Source organism: Symphalangus syndactylus, chromosome 23 (genome assembly GCF_028878055.3).
Source record: "Symphalangus syndactylus isolate Jambi chromosome 23, NHGRI_mSymSyn1-v2.1_pri, whole genome shotgun sequence".
Taxonomy (NCBI): domain Eukaryota; kingdom Metazoa; phylum Chordata; class Mammalia; order Primates; family Hylobatidae; genus Symphalangus; species Symphalangus syndactylus.
In genome coordinates, this window is record NC_072445.2 from 40,693,171 (window position 1) to 40,712,945 (window position 19,775).

The 19,775-nt window shown below is 53.6% G+C and overlaps 2 protein-coding genes across 7 annotated transcripts; both read right to left on the reverse strand.

Moving 5' to 3' along the window:
* Positions 1–1,348: 1,348 nt before the first annotated feature.
* Positions 1,349–13,654, reverse strand: VARS2 (valyl-tRNA synthetase 2, mitochondrial). 4 transcript variants are annotated; one of them, XM_055263332.2, is made up of 30 exons: positions 13,163–13,654; positions 12,809–13,036; positions 12,609–12,690; positions 12,391–12,491; positions 11,977–12,098; positions 11,797–11,863; positions 11,603–11,700; positions 10,885–10,966; positions 10,620–10,739; positions 10,038–10,149; positions 8,914–9,002; positions 7,980–8,070; positions 7,612–7,739; positions 7,392–7,495; positions 7,078–7,159; positions 6,688–6,764; positions 6,523–6,598; positions 6,135–6,237; positions 5,831–5,901; positions 5,585–5,710; positions 5,272–5,376; positions 5,052–5,120; positions 4,850–4,928; positions 4,595–4,722; positions 4,321–4,473; positions 3,245–3,451; positions 2,422–2,533; positions 2,089–2,264; positions 1,800–1,928; positions 1,349–1,699 (listed from the first exon to the last, which is right to left on the reverse strand). In XM_055263332.2, the coding sequence occupies exons 1-30, from the start codon at positions 13,208–13,210 to the stop codon at positions 1,598–1,600; spliced, it is 3,267 nt and encodes a 1,088-aa protein (XP_055119307.2). In that variant the 5' UTR covers positions 13,211–13,654; the 3' UTR covers positions 1,349–1,597. The 4 variants fall into 4 exon arrangements, with proteins under 4 accessions (XP_055119307.2, XP_055119310.2, XP_063488544.1 ...); XM_055263335.2 differs by having other exon boundaries at positions 13,375–13,493; XM_063632474.1 differs by having other exon boundaries at positions 12,809–13,046; positions 13,380–13,455.
* An 83-nt stretch (positions 13,655–13,737) lies between these two features.
* Positions 13,738–19,675, reverse strand: GTF2H4 (general transcription factor IIH subunit 4). 3 transcript variants are annotated; one of them, XM_055263337.2, is made up of 14 exons: positions 19,469–19,675; positions 18,664–18,803; positions 18,298–18,402; positions 17,776–17,907; positions 17,090–17,186; positions 16,904–16,992; positions 16,577–16,688; positions 16,347–16,415; positions 16,079–16,162; positions 15,706–15,838; positions 15,394–15,524; positions 14,691–14,738; positions 14,461–14,539; positions 13,738–14,033 (listed from the first exon to the last, which is right to left on the reverse strand). In XM_055263337.2, exons 2-14 carry the CDS (start codon positions 18,798–18,800, stop codon positions 13,861–13,863), a joined length of 1,389 nt encoding a protein of 462 aa, XP_055119312.1. In that variant the 5' UTR covers positions 18,801–18,803; positions 19,469–19,675; the 3' UTR covers positions 13,738–13,860. The 3 variants fall into 3 exon arrangements, with proteins under 3 accessions (XP_055119312.1, XP_055119313.1, XP_055119311.1); XM_055263338.2 differs by having other exon boundaries at positions 19,394–19,675; XM_055263336.2 differs by having other exon boundaries at positions 19,444–19,674.
* Between the last annotated feature and the right edge of the window lie 100 nt (positions 19,676–19,775).

Consider the following 19,775-nt stretch of genomic DNA (forward strand, 5'->3'; position numbering starts at 1 on the left):
CTTATGCCCAGCAGAAGAAACATCCACCTCATCTAAGCCACCGTTATATTTGAAGTTTAGTTATAGCAGCCAGAAAGAGCCTGCACCTAATTAATTGGGTTAGGTCCCAGTGGAGACTTTTCTCTGAGTATGCGTCTTCATCTCCAAAATGGGGGCTGGGCGCAGTGGCTTACGCTTGTAATCTCAACACTTTGGGAGGCCGAGGCAGGCGGATTATTTGAGCCCAGAAGTTAAAGACCACCCTGGCCAACACAGCAAAACCCTATCTCTACAAAATAATTTTAAAAATTAGCAGGGCAGGGCCGGACATGGTGGCTCACGCCTGTAATCCAAGCATTTTGGGAGGCCGAGGCAGGCAGATCACTTGAGGTCAGGAGTTCAAAACCAGCCTGGCCAACATGGTGAAACCTTGTCTCTACTAAAAATACAAAAAAAAAATTAGCTGGGCGTGGTGATGGACAACTGTAATCTCAGCTACTCAAGAGGCTAAGGCAGGAGAATCACTTGTACCTGGGAGGTAGAGGTTGCAGTGAGCCAAGATCTCACCACTGCACTCCAGCCTAGGCAACAGAGCAAGACTCCATCTCCAAAAAAAAAAAAGTAGCAGGGAACAGTGGTGCACACCTGTGGTCCCAGCTACTCGGGAGTCTGAGGTAGGAGGATCACTAGAGCCCTGGAGGTTGAGGCTACAGTGAGCCATGATTATGCCACTGCACTCCAGCCTGAGCAACAGAGCAAGACCCTGTCTTAAAAATAAAAATCTCCAAAATGGAGCTAACACCCACCTCATGAGGTTTTCAGTAGGAAGAAATGGCATCGTACATCTAGCACCATAGAAGACTCAACCCAGGACAGGCTACTCAGAGCTGCTGGACAGAATGTACTCTGGGCGTGGAAGGGCCAGGCCCCTGAATTCCATGGAGATGAGACGGTGTTTGGCGTGGGTAAGGTGGCTGGCTGTGCTGTGAATGTGTAACTCAGAGGCTGGGTACTCAGGTGTCAGAGCACAGAAGGTGCGGGCACGCCATCTGCAGCACAGCCTGTAGCCCATCAGGTCTGGAGGAAGTCCTACTTCTCTCAGCACCTCTAGGGATACGGCCAAGGAAGCTTCCATTTAGTGAGAAGTGGAGGAGAAAGAGCCTGCAAAAGCCAGGGCATCGTCAGTTAGACCAGAAAGTAGGTAGAACTGGAACCACTGTGCCCATACCCTACCCATGACTAGAAAGATCCTCTTCCTCCAGCGAGGACCCCCCTCCTCTTTTCCCAGACCAAGCTCTCAGGGGACAACTCAGAAGCACAAAAGTCACCACTAGGAGCAAAGGGGACCAAAGAGCAACAAACAGACATGTTTGGGATTTCAAAAGTTTATCTGAATCTCCTCATTCCCAGACTTCCAGGTAGGAGGCAGGCCGGGCAGTAATGTGAGCATCTCAAGGACACCACAGTCACTGCGACCAAGCCAGTCTGTGTCCTCATTTACACAATGAAGGCGATGGACCACATAGTCTCTGACGTCCCACTGCACCCTGACACCTGACAAATCTGTTTGTCCTCAAAGACAGGTCTGAGAGGGAGGAAAACTGATGGGGATGATGAGTTAGAGCTCCGGGCTCCCTGGGGCTGGAGGCTCATCCATCAGCTGCCGGAGGTGAGAGGCTGCCTTGTCCAGTTTTGACAATTCCAGCTGGAGGGAAGAAAGCTGGACAAGGAGAAAAGGAGGTGAGGATCCAGGAATGAGGCCCCCCCTGACCCACATGCCCTCAGGGGTCGAGCCTTCTGGGGGCCTCCCTCAGCCTTACCTTTTGTTGCCTCTGAGTCCCTGCCTCCCCTTCTGATGGGGTCCTGGCTGTGAGGCCATCAAGCTGCTTCTGCAACTTGTACCTTCGGGCAGCTAACAGGGGTAGCTGGATCTGCGGGTCCACCAGGCCCTGGGGAAGAACAGGGAGAAAAGGCTCAGACATCCGCCTGCTGCCAGGTCTCCATCCTCCATTAGAAGGTACCTTCCCCCACTTTATAGAGCCCAGCCCCTCCCTTCCTCCCAGCATGCTTCCCAAGCCTGCCCTAACCCTCCCCATGCCCTCTGGTCACCTGCAGCTCCATGTAGACCTGAGCCGTGTCACTGAGTGGAGCCTGGGCCCAGCCAGAGGGAGCTGCTGTGCCTGGGGGTAACAGGCCCACAGCCCCACAGTAGCCCAGGGTGCCCAGGGGCTCCAAGAAGGCCTCGAAGAGGCCCTGGTCCCCAGGCTCTGAGCTCTGCAGCAGCACTGGAAAGAAAGAAACTGTCAGGGGCAAGGCCTCAGCTCCTGCCTCCCTTCCTACCCTGCACCTCCTAATGGGGGGTCTGCCCTTCAGGCTCTCCTCTTTTCCCCATCAGCCCCCTTTTCCTGCAGGGATCCGAGCCCAGGACCCGCCTTGCCTCACCTCGCGGCCGGGCTTTGGTGAGCTGGTACGTGGCTCGGAGAGACCTTAGCACCTGCACGACCTCTTGGACCCGGGAGAAGCGCCGCTCCAGCTCTGGCTGGCGCCAGTGCTCCTGGCAATGGGGGGGAGCCAGAGTTGGCAAAGGGGCTCCTGGGAGACTCAGCACCAACCCTTCTGGCTCTCTTTTCAACCCATCCACCCCATCTCCTTAGGGCAATGAGATCTGTCCTCAGCACCACAGAAAATCCACCATCTCAAGGAACATGACAAAAAGTGAGGCATCATTTAAGAGGTTTTAGATGATCAGGTTTGATGTCTGTTTAGTTGCTCTGATTGAAATGGCCAACCAAAAATAAATTAGAATTTAAAATGAATTAGTCAAAACTCAAAACCAAATAAGTATAAATTTAAATAGTTAAATTTTAAAATAATTTTTGGGTGAGTTCATAGCATTTATCCTTCTGAAGTTATTAAAGCTGCACTGAGATTTTGGGGACACCCTATTACTAACTTATCCAACCCTCATCACAACCATAACATATACTATTACTGTTCCTAGTTTAAACATGGGGAAACTGAGGCTCGATCACACAGCTCACAAATAGCAGTCTAGCAACAGAGTCCTGCTCTTCAGCACTACGCTAATACTGTCCCTCAAGACCCTAGGGTCATCGCAGCAACCCTGCAGGAACAATCTATCCTCCCCAGGGCTCCACAGTAAAGTACGAACCATTCCTGCAGATGAGCCCCCTACAGCAAACCCCTTCAGAAGGCGCTCCCCCCGCTTCACCCGCAGGCCCACTCCAAGGTGCTTGGGACTCACCAAGGTGCAGGCGCTGGGGTAGGGGGCAACCGAGATACTGGGGGCAGGGGGGCAACCAGGCCTGGGGGGCAGCCTCTGCCAGAGCTCTTCAGCCAGGAAGGGCATCAGTGGGGCCAGGAGGCGGAGGCCGAGGTCAGCGCAGGAGAACAGGATCTGAGGGGGCCCCAGGGGGCGGGGCAAGTGCCACAGCACAGGCTTCACAGCCTCCTGGAGAGAAAGCCAATGGTCAGAGGACAGGTCCAGGGCCACAGCCCTCCTCCCTACAGCCACTGCCCTACCCGCCAGCGAGGCAGGCCATGGGTCCTGGGAGAAAGGGACAGGCAGAAGCACTTAGCACTTCTGATATGATCCACAGTCCTAGGACATGCTCAGCACAAAGAAGGGGAATCCAGGACAGCAATTCTCTGCAGTACATGGGGACAGGATTTCCAGGGAAACATGTAGTTTAGGGAAAAAAATCATTGAGTTTTTTGCTTATCAACAGGGGACAGAGGTTTTTAAAAGGCTGAGCTAGGGCAGTGGTCCACAGCCAGCAGCAGCAGCACCACGTGGGACACGAAATGAATATTCATAACACCACCCACCCCCACCCCAACCTGCTAAAGGAGCCACTCTGGGGTGGCAGGGGGATCCATGGTCAACAAGCCCTCCAGGTGCTTTGGACGTAGGACAGCGTGAGAACTCCTGGTCTAAAGATGGCTGCTAGTCCCTCCCAGGCCTCTCTCAGCACGCAGCCTGCCTATGGGCCAAACTCAGCAACTACAGGGACCAAAAAAATTCCCCTCTGCCTTCTGACACCGACTTGTCACACATTTCTAGAAGTCTCCCTCTTCCTCCTCCTCCTCCTCCTCCTCCTCCTCCTCTCCCCGGTGACAGGCACGCAACAGTGCCTGGGCTGCACTGCCAAAACCAGTCCCAGGAAGAGGGGAACTGAGACTCCTTCGTCTCCTCTCCTCTCCTTTCCTGAGGGGACAATTGGGAACTTATTAACTCCAGAGCTCTCTGCCTTGGAATCGGATTTCCAGAGGAATTCGAAGCAGGCATGGGAATACCAAGCCTCCCCCAGCCTCACTCACCAAGTAGACATCACAGAGGTTGTGAAGCCAGAAGTGGTGCAGGGCGTGAGTGACGAGTGAGAGCTCTCGGGTGAGGAAGCCCCGCTCACACTCCCGGGCGGCCAGGGCAAGGCGGCTCAGGATCCAGGCATCCATCGGGGAGGAGGGAGACAGCTGCAGGCAGAGAGGGCAGGATGGCCTGACTCCCCCTCCCCTGCCTCCTTTCCTTCCAGATGCCACCTTGGCCCTCTGACACCTGACTACCCTACTCCCAAGCACCTCTGCTTTCTCTTACCTCCTCAGCAGGCTGTGGCACAAATTTCTCCCCTAAAGCATTGAGGATAAAGCGCAGAGCATTCCAGATCTTGTTGCAGAAATGTCGGCAGCTCTGGACCTCAGAGACTGACAGGCGCAAGTCGCCCGCTGGAAGGGGAGAATCGAGGTAGTCTGCATGTAGGTGGCGGCAGCACCGGAAGTCCTGCCCCTGCCCTGCCCCTGCACAGGTGCCCGCTGCCCTCTGCTCACCTCGACACCCCTCACCCAGGCTTACCCTGAACTCCATGGGAGCAGAGTGTGAATCTCAGGGCATCTGTCCCACACTCAGGGATCCCATGAGGAAAGTCCTTTTTCTGCAACCAGAGGAAGAAGAAGGGTGGCAGATGCCTTTGTGGCTGCAGGGCCAGGACCTGGGTTGCAGAGGAAGCCAGAGGCAGTGAGCTAGAGCTGGGAGGGGGCAGGCAGCGATGACTCACCTGTGCTGCAGCCACAATGGCCAGCTCTGCGGGGTCCAAATTTCCACTTCTCAGCTTTTCCTGCAGCACCTGGGGATGGAAGTGGGTAATTCACGGCACAGGTCGAAGGCCCTGCCTCTGCAAGGGTCACACCTGCTGGCCTCACTCCTCCCTCAGCCTCCCTTCCTCTCTCCTGCAAACCCTGCAAACCCTGTCCCTCTAGTGGGTGCTTCATCCTCACCTGCATCTCCACCCCACAGATGATGTCTCTTGGGTCCAGCACATTCCCCAGGGACTTGCTCATCTTCCGGCCCTGCCTGTCCCGAACCATGGGATGAAGAAGTACCTGGGGGCAGGGAGGGGTTAGCAGAGTGGCGTTTCCTTGAAGGTCCCTTGGGATCTCTGGCCTCCATACTTTTGGGGGTAGGGTAGGAAGTCAATCAGGAAAAAGGAATCAGGAAAGTGGAAAGGACCACATTACGGGTTAGAAGGGAGGACAAGGTTTGGGGAACACTGGAGTCACAGAAAGTGGCAGGGCACTGAAGGGTTGTTACCTTGCTGAAGGGCAGCTGCCCTGTGAGCTGGGTCCCCAACATGACCATGCGGCCCACCCAGAACAGCAGAAGGTCGCTGCCCGTTTCCAAAAGTGACAGGGGGTAGAAACGAGCAAGGTCTGGGGTCTAGGGGGAAGAGGAGCAGTAAGAGGCCCAGGCCCCGGGCCCCCGTCAAGCCTCTGTGGGGGCCCAGCCATCCCTTCCTTATCGTTTCCGCTTCACTTTCGCCCTCTCAACCCGCCTCACCTCTTGGGGCCAGCCTAGGGCAGAAAAGGGGAACAGGGCAGAAGAAAACCATGTGTCTAGGACATCAGGATCTGAGAAACAGAAAAAGAATGGGGACAGTTGGAACCTTGGCTTCTAGGACCTCAGACCACTGCTGCCACCATTCTAGGCCAACCCCCACCCCCAGAGACCAGGGCTGTCCCCTTTGGCTCCATTCCCAACTTTCCTGACCCTACCTTCTGTATCTTGGGATCCGTTCCCCTCAAAGGCCCAGATGCCCAAGCCCCCGCTCCCCTGTACATCCCTCCCCAGCTCAGGCACTCACCCCTCTGCAGGGTCAGCTCTGCCCCTGGCCTCCCTGTCAGTTCTGCTGCTACCTCTCTGGCCTCAGCCTCTGACCGCCCAACCACCCAACAGTCCTCTTCTCCCTGCAAAAGTAGGAAGGGGTCGGGGAGAGTGAGGAAGAACAGCTGACAGGTGTAAATGTCACTTGGTTTTCACATCCTCTCATGTGGTCTTAGAGTGGCCAGGTTCCTCCAGGGGTGAGATAAAGAAATGCCACTTCAGGGATCCTTGATCACGCAGAAGGTTACATGACTATGAGCATGAAGCACATTACCAGGCAGGAGCGGGACTTGGCCCTGCGCAGCTCTGACTCCTGGCCTAGGTGCTCTGGGCCACACTCGGCCCTCCGGGTGCTTCTTCCTACCCACCTGCGCGTGGTCCTCTACAACCAGGTAGGCTGGAATCTGATGGCCCCACCACAGCTGCCGGGAGACACACCAGTCCCTGCCGGGAGGACATCCATGAAGTCTTAGAATAACCAGTCGGTTCCCCCCTCCCCATCTCCACAAGAGCTCCCCTTACCCTACCCTTACCCAATATGGGAAAACCAGTGCTGCCAGTTCTTCTGGTGGAAGGAGGGACTGAGCTCCAGGGCCCCCGACTCCACAGCCTGGAGGGAAAGGGGCCTTTAGACAATGTTGCCCTTCCTGCACGGCCGCACCTCCACAGATAGGACGAGTGGCCTCTGAGGTCATTTTAAAACTCAGAAAGGACCTCCCAAGCCTCTTGCCAGATTCTGGGCTTGAGTAAGGATATGAGCCAGCCCTTGCTGGGCCGCCCAGCCTGCATCCCACACATCCTCTCCGTTACACAGCTGGAGAGGTCTTCAGGGCAGGAGGTCTCCTGCTCCCCATTTCTTCATTCCAATTCTCAGGGAGCTCCCCCAACCCCTGGCCCCAGTCCTTCCTACACTGCAGCCTCACCTTGGCAGCTCGGGCCCCCATTTCCTGGCAGCGGACAAACCACTGGCTCTTCAGCAGGTATTCTATCACGTCCCCAGAACGGCTGAAAGGGAGACAGGGTGAGTCCACTGCTCTTCCGGCCCTGTGACTTCTCCCAGGGGCACCAGACCCCACGCCATGCCAGGCCCTTGGTACTGAGGATACAATAGTGAATAAAATCCACACGGAGCTCATACTCTAACGGAGGGGTGCAGAGCCCATCCTATTGTCACCCTTAAGCTTCATACATTCCCTTTTGGGGGTAGCCCTTCGTAAAGGAGTTAAAACGAGGTTACCTGCAGATGGGCAGTACCATGGGGTGGTTCTGGAGGCCCCGGAACAGGCCCCGTTCACTCAGCACAGACACTATCTTTTCGCGGGCCACAAACCGGTGAAGTCCCTGAAGAAAAAGCAGCAAGAGTAAAGATTGAAGGCCTCTAGAGAAATAAGAAACTAGGAGGAGGAGTACGGGGACAGAGTGCCCCCAAAGGATGGGGTAACATAGGGTGGTACCACCTGTAGCCAGTCCCCGCAGAGGGAGGTCATGGTCCCATCCTCCGCAATGACGTTCAGAGGGCTCAAGCCATGTCGGGCCCCCATCTCAGCATCGGCAGGACTGTGAGCTGGAGTCACCTTCACTGCCCCTTGGGGAGCACAGCCATGGTGAGTACTGAAACTGACCTTGGCTTTTGCTTTTCCAGATGTATCATCATCACCCGCACCGCCCCAGCCCCTGTGACTTTCTCTGTCTGTGCCTCCCTCCCATTCCCCACTCAGACCACCCTATATGAGGATCTCCCACTCCCACCTTCCTCTTCCTCCTGGCTCCCTCCCCTCTCCTCCAGGACCCCCAACTTTCTCTCCCTCCCCTGACTTCCACTCACCTGTGCCCACATGTGGCTGAACAGCATAGTCTGTGATGAGGGGAAGAGCCTGCCCCATCAAGGGGTGACGAAGCTGTCGCCCGTGTAGATGCTGAAGGGAAGGGAGAGGGATTGGGGACAGGCACCTGTGAAGGTTGGAAGGGTCTGGGCTGGGGCGTGAGAACCCCAGGAATAAGAAGGTAGAAAGTGGAAGGTAGCAAGCTAGAGCAAGGTCAGCACACTCTTAAGGGGCCAGAATGTAGATATTTCAGGCTTTTGGGCCTAGAGACAAATTCAATTTCTGCACAATTACTCTATTCTGCCACTGCAGCAGAGCTGGAGAGGGTATATAATAGCAGCCATAGATAATATAAAGGCTGCAAGCGGCCGGGCGCGGTGGCTCACGCCTGTAATCCCAGCACTTTGGGAGGCCGAGGTGGGCAGATCACGAGGTCAGGAGATCGAGACTATCCTGGCTAACACAGTGACACCCCGTCTCTACTAAGTAACATTACTTAAAAATTACATTACTTAAAAAAAATTAATTACTAATTTTTGTAAAAATACAAAAAGTTAGCCGGGCGTGGTGGCAAGTGCCGGGCATGGTGCCACACTCCCAGCTACTCAGGAGGCTGAGGCAGGAGAATTGCTTGAACCCGGGAGGTGGAGGTTGCAGTGAGCCAAGATCGCGCCACTGCCCTCCAGCCTTGGTAACAGAGCGAGACTCCGTCTCAAAAAAAAAAAAAGGCCGCAAGCTGGATTAGGACCATGGGCCAGTTTGTCAACCCCTGAGCTACAGAAAAAGTATAAGAGGAGGAAGTCGAATCAGAACCACTGAGAGAGGTCTCAGGAAAAGGAAGTAGAAGCAAGAGAGAAAGAGCCACCATTTAAAACCCAAGAGAAGAGAAGGCCATAGGTGGGGCGAGCCAGACTGCAGGAGCGCACTGGGTATTACTGTGTATCGCGAGTCGTCTGGATGAACAGCCACAGCCACATCTCCAGGCAGCGTCTCTGGCCTCGTGGTTCCTACCACAACCTCTGCATCTGAAGACAAACATTTAAATACTTACGGCTGGTCATCATCCTCACCCCTCACTGCCAACATGGCTAAAGGCAGTAGAACTGGAAAGGGGAAGGGGCAGGGAGTAGTCAAGGTGGAAGAGGCCCCCAGGAGTGACTAGAAAAAAGTAGGAGCAGTGTTTACAGGAACCCAGGGTTTCCCATAAACTGATGACCAGAGGTCTGAGAAGGTGTCTGGTGCTAAGGAATTCCCTGATCATTTGCATGGAAGAAATAGGGGCAGCATTAATTAAAGCAACTATAATAGAATTCTTGCTGGGTGCCCAGAGGACACTGGGGATTCTCAGTGTCCTAATCACAAACGATCTACATTCTTCAGGGGCAGCATCAGCTCCTCCTACAAGAAGCTTCCTCTGACAATTCCAGCTCATCTGTCTTCCCTTTCTCTGAGCTCTTCAGAACATTTACCGTAAAAACCACACCTTAGAGGCCGGGTTCGGTGGCTCACACCTGTAATCCCAGCACTTTGGGAGGCCGGGGCGGGTGGATCATGAGGTCAGGAGTTCGAGATCAACCTGACCAACATGGTGAAACCCCGTCTCTACTAAAAATACAAAAATCAGCCGGGCCTGGTGGCATGTGCCTGTAATCCCAGCTACTCAGGAGGCTGAGACAGGAGAATCGCTTGAACCTGGGAAGCAGAGGTTGCAGGAGCCGAGACGGTGCCATTGCACTGCAGCCTGGGTGACAGAGTGAGACTCCGTCTCAAAACAAAAAAACAAACAAACAAAACAAACAAAAAAAAAAACCATGCCTTAGAACTGATCTCTTTCTTGGGTAGCGCACTCCTGAAGAATCACACCACACTCTCAAAGGGCAGTGACCACATGCACTTTTTGTACATCCCCCAGAAGACCCTGGGTAAGTGCCCACGCTGAGGCGAACGCTACCAAGGTTCATGTGAGAGATGGACTGATGGGTACCTAGCAGCCCAACATAGGCTCCAGAAAACAGGAAAAATGGAGGTAAACGGGTGACCTTGCAGAGTACTATGCTCACCAGGCTCTCCATCCACGGGGAAGGCAACAGAAAACAGGAGGCCAAAAGACACGGGGGTGGGGCAGCCAGGCAGTCGAAGCTGTGTGTGGCCAGGCAGGGGCCGGTTCTCCACCTGGAGGCGCCGAGAAAGCTGGGTCAGAGGGCAGCCTTTCTGCAAGGCTCATGCCCAGGCTTCACTCTGCCACTCATCCATCTGCCCAGCCTCCCTGCAATCCATCTAAAAGCCATTTGGAGGATTCGGGAGCTACCTCCCTTTGCCCTCACCCAATGCTTGTGCAGTCACACTTCTAATAAATATTCACTGAGCACTTAAGCCATGGCCAGGTATCTTGCCAAGTACCTATGTGAATTCTCATTTAATTTTTACAACACCCCCACAATGCAAGCATTCCATCATCTCTAATTTACAGACTGAGGAAGCTGAGGCTTAAAGAGACTAAACGGCCTGCCAAAAGCCACACAGCTGTCACAGGCAGGCCTCAGATTTGAATCCAGGCACCCTGGCTCCAGAGTCTGAGCCCTTAACCATTGACCACTCTGCCTCAGAGCTCTCACAAACCTGCTTCCCTCTCTCCGCCTCACCTCGATGTCTGAGATGGCTGATCTTAAAGCACATGACCAGTTGACAAGCTGACGGTTCCGGTACAGCAACCCCGCCTTGTAGAGCCGCACAAAAGCTTCAGTCACAGCCACTGAGGAGCCCTGGAATGACCTGAGTGTCCACCTCTAACAGCCACTTCTCAGCCCATCACCCTGCTCAGGGACCCAGGCATTGCTGCCTCCCAGCCCCACATAGATCCCTAAACATCGCCCAACACTCACAGGGACCAAGGCACAGAACACTCACAACATCCATGGTAAAACACTCTCGATCCCAGTCCAGGGAGGCACCCAGAGCCCGCAGCTGCTCACAGATCTCTCCACCTTTCCTGTGCCCAGAGAGATCCTTGTCAGCAAACACTTCCCAAGCACTTCCTATGTACCAGGCCCAGTGATGCCCCCCCAGCAATGCCAGGTGTTGGAGGAAAATCAAGTGAGGATGGCATTGATCTAGCCTCTAGAGGCTAATAGAAATGGACTTACAAACCCAGTATGGGGTTTTCTGAGATGTTAAAAGAGGCAAAGGGTTCTATAGGAAGAGAGGAGGGATAGCCATATTGTGGGAAATCCAAGGATGCTTCACAGAGATGGCATGAGATAACAGACCCAGAAGAATGAGGGTAATTCCATGGGAATTGAAAGGTGGGAATGGGCGAGTGGAAGAAGGTGAGATTTAGACAAGAGAAATTGGGGCAAGTAAAGAGAAAGAAAATATATATATATATATAAATACACACACACACACACACACACACACACACGAATATTCTAATGCATATATAATTTCCACACACATAAGGCTTGGAAACTCCACCAAACATTAAGGGGCTCCAGAGCTTCCATCTCTGAGGAAGTCAGAGCTGTGTCAGGAAGAGCCAAGGATTACAAGTCAGGAGTGATAGTGGTGGGAGGCAAGAAACCAAATCTGCCATCTGGGCCCCCCGAGCCCTGCCCATCATACTCACGCCTCCTTCCACTGCCACACCTCCCTAAGGAAGGCCTCCCGGCTCAGCTCATGTCTCCTCACTCCCCGTTCCTTCCACAGTTGTTTCTCCACCACAGCCTGCAGTTAGATTCAGGGCAAATGAACAGAGTCAGGTTGCTTTGGGGGAAGAAATTGCTTTCACCCAAGAAAAGGAACATGTAACAAAAGACATACTTGTGTAGCAATTCCTGCGTGATCTGAACCAGGGACCCACAGCACTTGATCCCCACGCATCCGGTGCCTGCAACAAAAATGCCCTCCTGTGAGCCCCTGAGCTTAAATGTTTATCCTCACTCATTCCTGCCCTTCCTATTTCCCTTCCAAGAACTCAAGCAGCCCCCACTCCCCTCTCACCAGCGCACGAGGGCATCCTGTATGGCCACCGTGAGTGCGTGGCCAATGTGCAGGGAGCCAGTGACATTGGGAGGTGGGATACACATGGAAAAGGTCTCCCCTGTAGCTTGGGGCAGCCGGGCCTAGAGGAAGAAAAAAAGTCAAAGGGGCAAGAGAGAATTGGATTGGGGAAAGAGCACCCTCTACTGTCTCCAGAACAGAAAGAACTTCAAGGAAGAATTGTCCTACAAATAACAGAGGAGAGTGGAGAGGAGGGAATTGGCCAGGGGGGATCTGCCAAGAGAAATCTTTGGAGACACCAGAGCCAGAAAGAAGACAAGGTCTACATTGTGAGTTCAACTCTGAGGTCCAGTTGTATTTAAGGGCCACTCTGTCCTGGAGACCATTTAGGACCCCTCCCTGCCAGATACTAACCTGATATTCTGGTTTGAAGAAGCCCTCTCGTACCCACCACGGGTACCAGGCAGCCTCAACATATCGGGGGCTGTATGCAGGAGGCAGGGGCCCAGAGACATCTGTGAAGGCAGAGAAGAGTTCCACTAACCACTGAACTTGTCCCCAGGCTGCATTTCGGCAGGCCAAATGGGCAACACATATGTGAAAGAAAAGGCCTTCTTACTTATTCTACTTACCTTTCTTTTCACCGGGTTTCGTAGGGATTTCATACAATACTACCTCCTTAGGCCTCCAGGCCTTAATGGATTCTGCAGGTGACTGAGAAAAGAAAGCGGAAGAGGCTGGGATCCAGTATACCCCAGACTGCATTTCAGCCCGTCTCCTCCAGCCCCTCCCAAGTCTCAGAAACCTGAGGACAAGCTGTCTGACCACTAACCTTGCTCTCCCCTGCTATCTCAGCCTCCAGAGTTGCCTGCTTCTCTCGCAGGCGCTTCTGTTTGGCTTCACGGTTCCTCTGCGAGATGGGAGATCCATGGGGCTCCGACTGTGTAGAAACGGAATGAAACCTGGGGAGGCCCCGTGAGTGCCTCAGTCCCCAGAATGGTGGTCGAAAAGAGGCGAGAGGCAAATGAGGCATCAGGAGTGTTTGGAAAGGGGCCGAGATCTGTTCCGGATAGAGAGTGCACATTAGGATATGGGGGTGGAGGAGGGTCACTCCCCTTATTCGATCTTCCCCGTCTCTAATTAGCACAGATCTGTTATTCCAAGTCTGTATTCCCTCCCCCACAACCTTTCCTCCTTTAGAGCTAGAGTGCATGATATCCACAGACAGCGCCATGGAGCCACGGAGACCAGGGCTCTTCCGGAACAGGGCCAGAGTGTCTGGATTTGGCGGTGACCACTGACACTTGAGAGATAGGGCTCAGAAACTCAGGGAGATGACGGGCATCAGCGCGCCCAGGAGCCAGCAAGGAGTCCCGCCAGGGCCGCCGCGATCTCCACCTGCCCAGGGGCCTCCTGCAGTGCTCACAGCCCGGCGCGGCCAGGCCTTCCCGCCCATCCCAAGGCCTGGGCCCAGGACCCGCAGCGTCTCCCACTTCCCAGAAGCCGCCCCGGCGCGCGCTCACCGGGAGGCCCCGCCGCTATCCCAGGGCGCCCCGCGGCGGCAGGGACTGGGGGCTCCACCAAACCCGACCCTGGAACGTGGCCCCGGAGCCGCGCGGCGCATGGTGGCGAGGCCCCGGCCGGCGCATGCGCAGCAGCTGGCTTCGGCCCCACCCTCTCCCTCCCGGTCCAATGGCTGTCGACAAGAGGAGCGAGTCCGCAGCGAAGGCAAACCCCACGGGGAGGCGCCCGGGACCGCAGTGCTAGCTATCACAACTTTATTAGACAAGAAAAGCCCTGACGCGTAAATAAAAAACACCTGAGTTCTGAGGCCCCGCCCCGCCCGGTCCCGCCCGCCGAGGTCCGGGTCCAAGTCCCGCGCTCTCAGGAGCTGTGTTTCTGCCGCTTCCAAAAGCGCTTGACGTCGCTGTGCCCGGCCGGGGTCACCACCATGAGCCGCTTGGCCGAGTTCTCGAACACCAGCACGCCCAGCTCCCGCGCGTGGGCCAGCAGCAGCTCAAAGTCCACTTGCGACAGGAACTGGTTATACAGGACACCTGGGGTCGGCAGGACGAGAGGGGCGCGGGAAGAAGAGGAGAAAGTGAAGCTCAGAGCTCCTGCTGGAAATCCCCCCAGCTCCTTCGTGGCAGCCCTGGACGCAATTTTAGAAACTAATTCTCTATGCTTGTCTGCTCAGGGGTTCATCTTAACACCAAGTGTGATCCGGCCATATTCAGAAAGGCCTAATACAAATTACTGTGAATTATTCCCTCTCCTAGCCAAATCCAAAGTGCATTGATTTGGGACGATTTGTTTACTACCGACTCACCCCAAAAACAAAAAAAAACTGTCTTGCCAGCTTTTCTCTCCTAGTCCATGAAGTAAAAAATAAAATGCATGAAAAGCTTTTACACTTTATCAAGACTGAATTGTCTGCCCTTTCTCTGGCCAATGACCAAGACTTGGCCACCAGAAGCTACTCACCCTCAGTGAACCGGAGTCTGTCCCTTTCCAGCTCCCAGAGGCGGATCTGGTCGGTGATGGTGGGGGGCAGCACAGGTGTCTGCAAGGAGCAAGGGTTGACCGTAGGGACTCAGAATACTGCCCCAGACAACCCGGCCCTCTGCTCCTTCCCCAGATTTGGATGCCCCTTTTTTTTTCCCATCATCTCATCACCAGCTGCCAGCCTCTGACATCTTGGAGCCTGTCTGTACCTGTTTGAGCATCACTGGGTGGGCTCTTGTCCTTAGGAAATGGATTATCTAGGAAAACAGACAAGAATGGCATGAGGGCTCCAGCAAGAAGGCAGGAAAGCCATCTGAGCTGTCACCTAATGTCACTGGAACATCAGCTTATTCTAAAAACTCGTAACTCCTGTCATCAACTCCACCCATCCCAGTTCAGCTTTTATCCCACGTTGCTGCTCCCAGCAACGTGGGATATTCCTTTTCTGGCACATTCGCCCTTTCCAGTAATGTTTTGTTTTTCTTTCTTTAAAATAGCAGCAGCTACTGTTTTTTTTTTTTTTAAGCACTTATTGAATGGCAGGTGCTGAGCTCAATGCTTTGCCCCTATTCTTCCAGTGAATTATCCCAGCAACCCTGAGGTAAGAACTGTCATTTACTAGATGAGGAAACTGAGGCTCACAGAGGCAAAACAACTATGTCTAGTTTACGCAGTTAGGATGTGGCAGTGCCGAGGCACAAATCCAGAGCTATACCTCCTCCCTCCATGTTTTTTTCCCCTCAAGGGTCTACCTATTCTCACACCCAAAGCCTTCATTTCTCTTCAAACACAGACAACTCACCACCACCTGTTATAACAGACTCAGAGCTAGCCTTCCATAATGTGACCCTCTGTCCCCCACAGCCCAAGTGCAGCCTGTCTTCCTGCTCTACCTCTCCCAAGTGGGAATACCTGCTGGGCTGTGATGCCACTGGCGATTGCCTGCTGCACACTCTCCCGGGTCACCTGCGCCACCACCATGTTGGGGAACCGATAGAGCATCTCAGAGAAGAGGGCAATGAGGGCAATCTGCAGCTCCGACTCTGAGCCAGGGATAGAAAGAGGATGAGGAGGCCACCCCCACACCCAGACTCCCTCAAGCCCTTCTTTCAAGTGTCATGAGAAATCTCAGAGAGCTCTGTAGACTGCCAGGTAAACATGAACATAAACTGGCATTCCCTCACCCCCAACCTTCTCTTCCAGGGACCCTCTGTCCCGCCTCACCCGTGTAGGCATACAGTCGGTAATTGGTTTCCACGACAATGAAACCTGGCTGATGCACAGTGCCCCCAGCTCCAGAGACACCTGATGAGAGATTGATGGCCAGGCGTGTGGGGTAGTAACGCCGAGATTTCCTCTGAAAAGAATAGGTAGATGCCTTGTCTCAGAAGTCACAGCCTTACATCTTCCTGCCTGAAATATCAGATCCCTCCCAAGATGCAGAACTTCAACCCCCAACTTCTCTCCCCCGAGAGACCCAAGTATTCAGTTCTGGCAACTGCTTCCTGCTACTGCCCCAAGACCCCACTCCTTTTTAAAGGCGAAGGCAACACACCACCGTTTCTTCCCTGGAAGCCACTTATCTAGGCGCTCATACCTTCCTCTGGAAAACAAGCCCAAACTCACGCAGATGTTGCAGGAAGTTCAACAGAGAATCACTCATACCTTCCACAGAGTAATCCTGAGGAACAGAGGTTTCCAGCTGGGGTCCAAAACACAACCCATCCACCCCCAACCCCATACATTCATTCTGTCTTTCTCCATCTCTGTTCATTCTGTGTTCATTCTTATCTTCTCACTCTACTCTACTGCCCCACAACTTGCTTTCCCCTTCCCATCTCTATACCTTCCAGCCCCCTGCTTACCTTGCCCAGAGTAGAGAAGCTGAGCTGGAAGAGGAAGGAGAGAATCTCTACTAGGTCCATGCCCCGGCTCTAGGGAGAAAGAGGCAGAGACGAAGGAGGAGGGATGGGAGGGAGACAATGGGAAGAAAGGGACAGAGAAGAGAAAATCAGGGAACAGTCCGTAGGCAGGAGTCTCTCAGTGAGACCTGAGAGGAGCAGAGCATGCCGGCAAGTGGCCCCGGCCTCCTCACCTGGGCTGTCTGCAAATACTGCAACATAAAGTACCAGAGCTGAGCCGGGGTGTCCAGCAACAGGAACTGGAAGCCAGCGGAAGTAATGCAGGGCGGCTCTCCAGGTTCAGTACTAGAGACAAAGACCGGGACAATGATGGTGATATGCAGAGAAAGACTACTATCCCCACTTGTCCGCTCACGTTTTTCTTGGTATCTCTGGCTATATTCTACTCAGCTTGCCTTTTCCAGCTAATGTCCTCTGATCTTGACTAGCCCCAGAAACCATTTCTTAGGGACCCAAGGAGATGGCACAGCAGAGAGCTGCTATACCTCCGGCTTCCTCACCTCTTCATGAGCCCAGCCTGGCTGAGGAGCTGAGCCAAGTCCTGGCTGACAGCTGCACTGGGGGAGCCCACCATGAAGTGCAAGACCACCTGAAGAACAGAAGAGAACAGGGAGAGCATGCCCCAAGGGCCATGGGAAGTAGAAGTAGAAGCACAAGCAGAGACACACACAGTCCCAAATGCTTACCTCCCATCGCTCCTCAGCATACTTGTCAAGGGAGGGAACGTCCCGGGCATGCTTGTCTGGTCCCAGCTGACTTGTGTCATCAGACCAGGCCTTCCCCCTACGGCCAGGATGGGCCAAGAGTAAGGAACCCTGGCCAGGCGCGGTGGCTCACACCTGTAATCCCTGTACTTTGGGAGGCTGAGATGGGCGGATCACTTGAGGTCAGGAGATCAAGACCAGCCTGGCCAACATGGTGAAACCCCATCTCTACTAAAAATACAAAAAATTAGCCTGGCGTCCTGGTGGGTGCCTGTAATCCCAGCTACTCGGGAGGCCGAGGCAGGAGAATCACTTGAACCCAGGAGGTAGAGGCTGCAGTGAGTCAAGATCACACCACTGCACTCTGGCCTTGGTGACAGAGTGAGACTCTGTCTCAAAAACAAACAAAACAGAACAACAAAAAAAGAGTAAGGAACCCTGTCTGTGTTCCTTGCCACCCTTCTGCCATCTTTCCACCCTTATCCTCGGGGCCATGAGTGGGGGACATTTCCTACACCACACACTACATCTGGTCCAACTTACTCCTAAAGGAGTTCCCAACGTGGAGACCACAAGGTTCCGGGGAGGCCCCCAAGAGCTCCCCCTCCCAAAGTTTAATAAACAGCAGTTCCCCTGCCCTAGCTTAGGAAGAGAAAGAAGTGACATACCCACCCAGAAGAGCAATGCGGAGGTTCTGGCGGAAAATGGGGTTGAGGATGAGGCCCTGGAGCCCGCCTGGGAGCAGCTGGGTGTGCCAGATCCGGAGGCCGCTCAGCAGCCCTGTACTTTCCTCCTGAGCCCTGGAACAGAAGCAGAAAGGTGAGTAGGGTATTTGGAGAACAAAAAGGAGGCCCATAAAAGCCACCATCTCTGCCTGTTCTGAACTTGCTGATCCTTGGAACACTGTTCCACAGAGTAAAATTAGTATCTTCTTAAGATAAATTCTTTACTGCATTACCTATCAGAGCCTCATTACAGATATCACACATAACTCTTTAAGAGGGAAGATATATTTGAAAGCAAGAGGTCAGCCGGGAAATAAATAAAAGGGAAAAGGCAGTAGCAGAGTTTCCCAAATGTATTTATGTTTAAGTTTTGTGATATACCTATTAACACTTCCTGGAAGTGCTCCAAGGAACAGCAGTTTGGGAATGTAGCTGTTGAGAAATTTGTATCTGGCTGAGACTTACTTGCTGAATTCCTTCTTTACCCACAGGGCTACAGCAGCTTGTGGCAAAGGCTGCTCCAGAAAGAGCATCCGCATCACCCAGTTCTTAGCCAAGGATGGGAGCTCCCTGTACAGGGATAGAAGTCAAAGGTTAATATGAGAAGCTGCATTGTATCTGCATCTCTGCCCTCAATTACCCCTCAAACATCTCATCTCACTCCACAACAACTTTACCAGTCCTGCTGTTTTGGTCCCCACATTTTGGAGCAATTTCCAACCCTCGCCCCCAGTCCCCACCCCCACTCCAGACTGCTAAGCTTTTACCTATGATATTTCATTCCAGTCCGCAGACCCCATTACATTTCCCTGCCATGAAGGGGCTCCTCACCTGAAGACAGCCAGACAAGTGGCAGGGTGCCCATACAATCGGTCCAATACCCCAGGGCTCAGGCCCCCTAAGAATTCCTGCAGATTCCTGCATTGTAGGTGTACTCGGTTCAGCCCCCTTGAAGGGGTGCTCTCCATCACCTGAGGAATGCAAACGTCAGAAATGCACCCCCACCATCCATGCCAGTGTCACCCCTGACCTTTCTAACTGATTCCAGATCCATCAGTCCCCACAATAACCCCACCTTTTCTGTGGCCTCCTTTCCCATGTCACTCATCTCCTCTGCTTTCTCCCAAACCTGACCAATCTCCCTCCCTTTCTTGCCTCCTCACCCTATTTCTGCCCTTCAACTCCAGTTCTGCCCTTCAACTCCTTCAATTAACAAGTGACAGAACTGTTAACTGTCCTGTGTTTGCAAGATCATTTTGTATTTCAATGACTTGTCTCATCTTTGGCTAAACAGGGACAAAGAAAATTGAGCCCACACCTCTCTCTTCCATCCCTCCTGGTCAAATCAGTCTATAAGCTCCAAATCTGCCCATCCTTCCTATCTTCTATCTCTTAGCCCACTTCTGCTAAGTACGGCGGTAACCTCTCTCCTCCATGCTTCCCAAATCTAAAGCCACCTCTTTTCCCTTCCCAAGTCTACTTCACGTCATTCACCCTGACCCACGCCTTCCGATCTCCTAGCTTCTCCCTGCCTTCCTCTCACTCCTCGCCTCTCACTCACCTCTCTCTCTCTCATACCTCTGCCACTCCCGCCCTCCTAGGTCCCCTCACCACTCTGTCGATCCTCCTCGCGCACCCCGAGTCTCGGGCCGTCGCTTAATCGGAGCCAAAGTCTCGCATTGGCTCCTGGAGATTGAGGGAAATATGGTGAAAAACTGCGAGGAAAAGATGGGGAAAGCGACGAAAGATCTCACAGGCAAGAGCGCAGAATAGAGAATTCAAAAGAGAAGGGAGGTAAGGGGAGGAGTGAAAAGTAAAGAGGATGAGAATACACGCAGCACTCTCCCGGCGCGGGGGATGCTGGGAATTGGAGTCTTGTCTTTGCTCTCCTTAGAGCCAGCTGAAGTGCCTCTGACTACAAATCCCGAAAGGGACCGTGGGGA